The following is an 8,703-nucleotide window of genomic DNA, read 5'->3' on the forward strand; positions in this document are numbered from 1 at the left end:
ACAGAAATGGAAGGATGAAGCTTTAGAAGTAGAATCAACTTTTCCAGTCTACTAATTATACCTTATTTTTTTAATCTTCAATCATACCTATCACCTTCTAGTATGTCTTTTATATGACAAAACTGAATATGAAAAAAATGAAAAATAAAACCCTGTCAACATCAGCTTTTTTAAATTAGATCTGGTACATTTTTATAAGTAAAATTTAGAAAATTATATTTTAAAAATAAAACTCTAACATAGCATGATCTCTTTATAACAAGTCACAGAAGATGCATGTCCTCAATACCTTTTAAAGCAGCATAATTAAGGATTAGAAGCTGACTTGGAAACATTGATTCTGCCTCTTTCCCCTAAAGAGAGGGGCTGGGGGTGGATGGTGTGAATTCCTTCATAACCCAGTCCAATGAAATGATGGTTGATGAGTAAGTTTTGGAAGCTGGGTGTGGTAGGGAGAAAATGGAACTGCCTATAATCTAGTAATCTAGGGATTATGCCAACATGAGTTAACCCCCCCCCATTTGTAAGGTGGGGCTCCACACAGAGATCCCAGAGAAGGTACGGATGTTCCTGGTGCCTTGAGTAGGGAAAGTTTTTTTTTTTTATTAGATTAGAGGTTTCTTATTAGTAAAAAAAAAAGTCAATATTAGCTGTTTGCAAGAAAGTGAGGATGGTGCATTGGAAAGGCTGCTGGGTTTGGAATCATCTTTGTTCCCTTACTATCAATGTGGCATTGGGCAAATAAATGACTTTACCTCTCTGGGTCTCTGTTTCTTTGTCTATAAAATGGAGACCAGATGACCTCTAGGGTCCCTTGAGTTCTAGATCTATGATAACCATGAGTTTGATTATGCATATCACTGATTTTCTGTTTAACAATGGCCACAGCTGACTTCATTATTCTAACCACAGCTTCGATTTTAAGGTAACAAGGTGAACTTTTACAATTAATGGCTTTAAGCACTCTCCAACGTACTGCTGTATTTTAAAACTCATCTTTAGAGCATTGCTGGGAGATTGCTCAATTATTGGTCCTTGCCTGGTTATGCTACTGACAAAAATCAGGCAACATAAAAAGCATCTTCAAGGCTCATCTTATTCTTCAGTACTCTGCCTGTGTTTCCCCTTCATCATTTTCTTCTGCCTTTTTTCTTTGCTTTGAAACGGCAGCCAGGACTGCCAGCAGAGGTTCCTTGGGGATTTGAAGAACATAAATTAGTTTCACAGTTGGAGGCAGAATGCTTTCCTTCGGGAACACTTTTCACATAAAATAAACTGGGCTTTGTACTGGTCAGGGCAGACAAAGGGTTAAATTTTAAAAGCTGCTTGGTAATGACTGATTCATAGATCTTCTACCCCCTTCCTCCTCCCCCTCCCCCATACACATCCAGCTGCCTCAGCCCTCCTTCCTTCTTTTCTGTTTCTGTCTCACTCCTCTTTCCAGAATGATTGCATTCGCACTGAATCGTGGCTGTCTATCACAAGCCTGAACAGTACACTTCTACCCCTGAGAGGACAACAACAGAAATGACTAGGCAACAGCAGCATGGTCCTTCTTCCTCCAAATAACAAGAATTTAAAGTCCAAATCTGAAGCTCGAAAGGAAATCCTAAATGTAAATGCCACCTTTCAATTGGCAAATCATCTCTCTCTTCCCCACCTGCTCCCATTTCTCTTGTGAACACACTGGCATGCACACAGGGACCTAAACGCTTAATGCATTTTTCCCCCCTTCACTCTGAGTTAATGGTGCCTGTAGACCAAGAATTAAATGCTCACATAAATAAATCTTTCTTCTCCACCCTATTTAAGAGAGAAAATATTAAGAGGAAGGGAGGGGTAGAAAAGAAATTATATGACTAGACATAGTGTATAAACACTGCAGTAAATTTCTGTTAATCCATAGTGACTAGCCGCCTGTCGTTCTGAGAATTGTTGATGACCTTTGTAATTTTACAAATGTAGACAGACCAGCAAGACTAGAGGAGCTGAGACACTCAATGTGTCAAGTGGCATACCTGTTGTTCCTACATCGGATTGTGAAGATGAGAAAGAAGAGTACCAGAAGAAGTCCACCACTGAGGGAAGTCCACACGATGCCCAAGAGGACAGAAGACAATGAGGAGGTGGGCTCAGTGCCAAGGTCGGAAGAGGTCTGAGGAAGGGAACAACGAAGAGTAGTTAGGAATGAAGACTATTCCATAGAGCAAACATAAACTGACAAGGAAACTCATTCAGATTTGGGAAGTGCATGTCACTGAGGTAGCATCAGGGATTGGGACACAAAATAATAGATCCCATTGACAGAACATTTTGAAGCACTGTTCAGAGAGGCAGTGTCGGGCAGTGAATAGGTAACTGGCCTTGAACCTTGGTTTAAATCTGGCCTCTGACATATGCTGGCTAAATGGGCAAGTCACTTAACCTCTCTTGGCTCTAGACAACTCTCTAAGACTTTAGGTTGTGGAAAAGACCATTGACCTACATAAGTGGAAGGACTTTCCTCATCTGGGAGTTCCCTATACCAATGAAATCAGAGGTTTGGTTCCTATCCCCTCTAAGACTAACAAAGTGTTTTCCTTGAAACAGCTCTGATAGAGAGATAGTGTAGTAGTAGTAGTAATGATGATGATGATGATGATGATGATGATGATGATGATGATAGCTAGCATTTCCATAGCACCTTAAGGTTCGCAAAGTACTTTACAAATATTATCCCATTTTATCCTAAAAATAACCGGGGGGGGGTGTGGTGGAGGTAGATGCTATAATTACTACCATTTTAGAAATGAAAAAAGTAAGACTCTAAAAATTAAGTGACTTACCCAAGGTCATACATTTAAGGACTTGAATTCAGATTTTGTCTTCACTCTTTTCACTATGCCCCTCAAAGAATGTTAGGATAGTCTGGCTCAATAATGTGTCCCTTGTCTGGAATGTCCTCTCCCCTCCCACCACTCTCCAAATCTAACCCATCCTTAGTTGAATTAATGAAGGTCTTGGGGAATAGATGACAAAACATACCTCTTCTCTCATAGAAGAGAAGTGGAGGTGGGGCTATTATACTCAAATAGTATATCTATGGTCACACTAAGTCACTATGTAGGATGTGGAGGGGGTGGGAAATAACTGATATAAAGACAAAAGTCATCAATAAAATGTATTTTCTAAAATAGAAAAAAATCCTGCCCACCTCAAGTCCCATTCTTCTATGAAGTCTTTAACTTCTGCAATCTCCAATGATGTTTCCTTTATCTAAACTACCACTGTTCCTCCTACTAACAGATCAGATTTCACAGGGTCACAAAAGATTGAAAACTCAATGTGTATCTGGACCAAGGGTGGGGACCTGTGGCCTTGATGCCACATGTGGCCCTCTAGGTCTTCAAGTGCAGCCTTTTGACTGACCGTGAGGTTTGGATTCAGTCAAAGGGCCACACTTGAAGACCTAGAGGGCCACATGGGGCTCTAAGCCACGGGTTCCTCACCCCGAATCTGCACCAAGATAAAGTGCAGGATCATTAATTTTGGTGTTCAGTGGACCCATGCTTCCATGGCAATGAACAATGGCAAACTGTGAAAGCTTTCCCCACTCCATACATACTCTGTACATATCTTGTATGTGCTTACATATGTATATCTGTGATATATAATGTGTTTTATATGTCTATCTATCTATATATGTATATATACAGACAGACAGACAGACACAAAGAGACAGAGACACACATATGTGTGTATGTGTTTATGTATGTATTCTTTCCATTCAAATGTAAACTCCTTGAGGGAAAACTCTAGTTTTTCCTTTGTTTTGTTTTTGTATCCCAAGCATTTGGCCCAGTACCCAGTACATAGCGATAAATGCTTGTTAATTGATCATTTGAAATATAAATACAAACATTGATTGACAGGGCTTTCAGGAATAAGGCACAGAAAAGGCCTGAAGGAGGTGAGTATGAGGAGTAGAGAATAATAGCTAAGAAATGCTGGGCTTTCTCCCCCTTGCTTTCTATTCTCCCTTACTCCATTCAAAATCTTTCTCTCAGCCTCTTCTTTTCTCCTCTGTCCACAGCATTGAACTGAACTATAGGTATTATATAATTTTTACTTTTTGTGGTATTTTTAAAATAAAATTTTGTGTCCTTTATTTTTAATTAATGAGTGAGTTCAGTTCACCTCAAAAAAACAAAAACAAAAACAGTGAATTAGCTGTAAGTAGCTTTTTACTTGTGTGTGACCCTTGATTGATTTTTTTCTCTAGGAGTCAGTGGCCTTAAATAGAAAAAAGAAAGTTCCCTATCCTGATGTAAAAACTTAAGTAAAGAGATCCTAAGAAGAAGGAATGATCTTAACCTTGAATTTGCACTAGGTGGTAGTAATTTCCATGACTATTATTAAGCTGAGTAGAGAACTCTGATCTTATTTCAATAACCAAGAGAAAGGTCAAGGTGGATGATTTTAGTGTCTAAAGGCATCCTGTGATTGCTCTACTGATGCCATACCTTATACACACGCCTACAAACCCCACACCACTCTCTCCCGTATGTTCCCAACCACCTAGCCATTGGATCTCTCTGTCTCCCACACATTTACCTGTTATGTCCTCACCTGCATCTTTTCCTACTATTCTGGTTGTGTTTCTGTGTATATAGCTTGGTGGATATTACAGCAACTGGGGGGCCCTTCGGAGCCACCTGAGAGTAATAAAGGTGCTTATATTGGGCACCACTGGCAGCCTTGAACCTGGTCCTTACATATCTTTCGTGGTGACAGTTTTCTAAGATCCCATCATCAGATCTGCAAGTCCATAGTGGTCCCTCTGCCATCAAAGTGTTTGAAGCTGTTGGCCCAGTAACAATACAGTATAATAGCACCATTGGTGATTGTTCCATGCCACATGGAAAATCCATGGATCTTCCCTGGGCCTCATGGACAGAAGAAAAAGGAAGGCTACAGGATTTCCTCTGATCCATCCAGAGCATGGATCTATATCTACAGTATGTGCCTGTGTAGGTACCATGTATATGTGCAACCATGTGTGGGAGCTAAAGTATACTGGATATGTGTCCAAATGCATCTCCGTATACATTTGTATCAATATCCCTATGTAAACATATTTGGGGTGCATATATATATGCACACATATTTGTGTGTATGTGTGTGTTTCTATGTTTTACACTGTCTACTCAAGTGTTTCTCCCCTGTATTGGGTTTCAATTGAATTGAGTCCATTCCTCCACTAGGGGATCCCTAGTTAAATGAATATGGCCTGTAAATCAAGGTTTGATGGGTGTGGCTTCTGATGCTTGTGCCTACCCTAGTCTCTACCAGACAAACTCAGCATCCCCTTTGATGGTGAGGTTGAGTTATTCCTCCTCAGCCTTTTCTTTGGTCCATCCATATTAGAAACACCCTGCTCCCTTGGCACTGTGAACTTACCACAGCTGTTCCACAGAAATCCTGAAGGGACCTGTCATTCAGTTCCTGAGTAGGGATACGGTGACACAGATCAGAGCAGTTTAATTCTGGCTCCATATCATCAAACCCCTTCCTCAGTCTGGAGTCAGTCACATCTTTGGTGTGGAGGCAGATCCTTGACCAGAATGCAACTACAACCCAGGTCTCTTCATCATCAGAAGTACTGTGTTGGCATTGAAACCCAGAGGTCTCACTTTTTGGTACTGTGGCACCATTTCACCACTTCTCTTCATCATAACTCTGGTGTCTCCCCCAGTTTGCTGTTCCTAGATGTCTGAGCAGTGATGCATCTGTTTAACCATTAGGACTGTGTAGACTGGCCAACATGATGGCAACTTTCTTTTGCCACTAGGTGGCAGGCACTGCCACAAGTACCCCAGGACTGTCCCAGTGGCAAGGGGCCGTCCATCATTAAACCTGCAAAGAAACAAAGAATGATTCTTTTTTTTTAAAATGTAATTAAAGTTGATGTTTACAATTGAATATAAGTAGAAATATGTCTTGCATGACTACATATGTATAACCTATATGTCAAATTGCTTGTCTTCTCAATAGGGAAGAGGGGACAAGAGAAAGGGAGACAATTTAGAACTCAAAATTTGAAAAGTGAATGTTAAATTTTTGTACATGTAATTGGGAAAAAATAAAATATTAAATTACAATTGAATGTAAGACATTTCCGCAGTTTCTATTCAGCTCTATATTTTTTATGGCTGCTGTTACAGTTAAAAACCAAAGCGAAAACAGGGTATGCCCTGTTGGAAAACAACATGCACTTCCATCTTTGACCATTCTTAAGAATAAAGTAACATCTTTGCACTGCCAAAGAATTTACTGTTCAGCCAATGCTGGTTGGTGAGTTTCCCTGTCCAACCTGGGGTGATTTTGGCCTTAAAGTGGTTTATACCTGGGCAGAGTGCTTGAACTGGCTTTCTGGCCTCTTTGAATAATGGAAGAAAGAAAGGCTGGTTGGATGAAAAAAAAATGAATTAGGGCATTCTAAGAATTCCAGCTGAATGAACAGTCAGAGAAGGCCGGCAGGATGGCAGTAAAATGACTGAAAAGAACTCAGTGACATTCTCTCATCTCTCTCTTTCATTGATGAAAGGAAAGCAGGAAAGCTGAAAATGACAAAGCAACAGCCCCAGTAGACTGCAGGGAGATGCACCCCTAATCCTTTAAACAAATAATTTATAGATATGGAAAACAGCTCACAAGTTTTACTGTCAGTTTGAAAGCAGGTGCCATTTCTTTCATGTGGTCTTCAAATGACTTAGCAAATTCTCTTTGACTATGAAGGTGAATTGGGTAAAGGCAAAAATATCAACTTCTGTTGATTTATCAGCAGTGGGGCACAGGGCCTATTGAAAGTCAGGATATTTGGGAAGGGCATACAATGCCATCCCTGCATCCCTTGTGCCTGGGCAAGAACAATGTAGCACCAGATGCTGAGCGGTCACTGGCCTCTCCTGGGTTGATGAATTATTTAGCAGCCACCACAATGGAATCCCTAGGGAAATGCTCCCCCTATCCCCTATCAAGGTCAGCTAAATCATTCTACAGTCTGGAGAAGCGCTGACTGTGAAATGAAATAAACATAGAAACCCATACCATTTGCTAGCATCATATTCAGGTTGAAATTTTAATTGCGCACCAGTCACAAATTCTGCAACACAGTTCCCATGGCAACTAGAACTTAGAGCCAGACAGCTCCTTGTTTTTGCCTTGTGGAATAGAGAAGAAAAGGCTCACAAACATCTGGGTGTGCCACCTGACAGTCTGGAAAAGCAGCCCTCTTTTTTCCTATGCTGCTATGGTAATCATACTTGGTAAATGGCTCCATTCAAACAGAACCATAATTAAAGTACATATAGCGACATACTGCATTTGCATTCACAGAAACATCTACAAGCATACTGGCCTCAGACACTTGCTAAGCTGTGTGATCCTGGGCAAGTCACATAACCTTTGTTTGCCTCAGTTTCCTCAATTATAAAAAGGGAACAAAAATAATAACACCAGCCTCCCAGAGTTGTTGTGAGGAGCAAATGAGATAATATTTGTGAAGTGGTTAGCACAGTGCCCAGCATATAGCATGCACTTAATAAATGCTAGCTGTTATTATTATTATTATTATTATTATTATTATTATTATTATTATTATTATTATTATTATTATTATTGTTATACCTCTAGAGGAAAGGCAGTATAGTTGGACTATTGGCCTCTCCCAGAGGACACTTAATGACCTGATGTCACTACCTAGACGGGAAGGGCAAAAGCATTTACGTAGCACCAACTATGTGTTAGAACTGTGCTAAGTGCACTACAAATATTATCTTGTTTCATCTCACCCTCACAAAACCCTGAGAGGTAGGTGCTATTACTATCTCCATTTTAAAATTGCCAAAACTGAGGCAAATAAAAGTTAAGTGACATGCCCGAGGTCACAAAGATCATAAGTGTCTGAGATTGGATCTGTACTCGTCTTCCTGACTCCAAGCCCAGCACACTATCCCCTGTGCCACCTAGCTGACTCGAAATATCATTCCTTGCATTTTATATTTGAAGATGCTGAGGCACAGAGGGCTGAGGTAAGTTACTCAGGGTTATACAGCTAGTAAGTGTCAGAGCCAAGATTCAAACCCAGATCTTTCCTGTCTCCAAATCTAGTACTTTTGCCACTACACCACACCGATATAGGACCCAGAGTTTCAGTGGTGGACTACTGGACATCTTCAAACTAGAGGACCCTGTCCTGAGTCATGGAAGGTAAAATAGCTCTGCAAAACTCCATGACCACTCAGGCTACAAGAGAAGCCATGGCAGAGCCACTGGTGTCTGGGCTAGACTTCAGAATACATGCCAATGGTGCCTTTTCACTAGGCTCCACCCACTGGAATGGCTACTCTGGTGGTATGGTGTCTTTTCTGTCACTGGCCACCTCCCATGGTACATTCTGAAATTCCCATCTTCTCTCAAAACCTCCTGTCCCTCCATCATGCCCTTTGTCTTACTCCTCCTCAACCTAAATTTCATTACAACTCCCAGTTTTGACATTCCTTCTTGTTTTCCCAGTCCATCATTCCTATTCTCTGACCTCCCTTTTCTCCTTTCAGTCTGGACCCTCTAGATAACCAATTCACCTACAACAGCAGCTCTCAGGGTATGGTTTGGGGATCCCTGGTTGTCACTAAGACCTTTCAGGGAGTCTACAAGGTCAAA

The 8,703-nt window shown here is 40.8% G+C and overlaps 1 protein-coding gene across 1 annotated transcript in view; it reads right to left on the reverse strand.

Moving 5' to 3' along the window:
- GPR156 (G protein-coupled receptor 156) overlaps positions 1–5,876 on the reverse strand; it is an 82,787-nt gene extending 76,911 nt beyond the window's left edge. The window contains exons 1-2 of the mRNA XM_020985885.2: positions 5,440–5,876; positions 2,019–2,155 (exon numbers count right to left, since the gene is read on the reverse strand). Coding sequence (XP_020841544.1) covers positions 2,019–2,155; positions 5,440–5,535 — 233 coding nt within the window. The 5' untranslated portion in view covers positions 5,536–5,876. The remainder of the gene's footprint in view (positions 1–2,018; positions 2,156–5,439) is intronic.
- Between the last annotated feature and the right edge of the window lie 2,827 nt (positions 5,877–8,703).

The sequence above is a fragment of the Phascolarctos cinereus genome, unplaced genomic scaffold (genome assembly GCF_003287225.1).
Source record: "Phascolarctos cinereus isolate Bilbo 61053 unplaced genomic scaffold, phaCin_HiC Scaffold_726;HRSCAF=1367, whole genome shotgun sequence".
Taxonomy (NCBI): Eukaryota; Metazoa; Chordata; class Mammalia; order Diprotodontia; family Phascolarctidae; genus Phascolarctos; species Phascolarctos cinereus.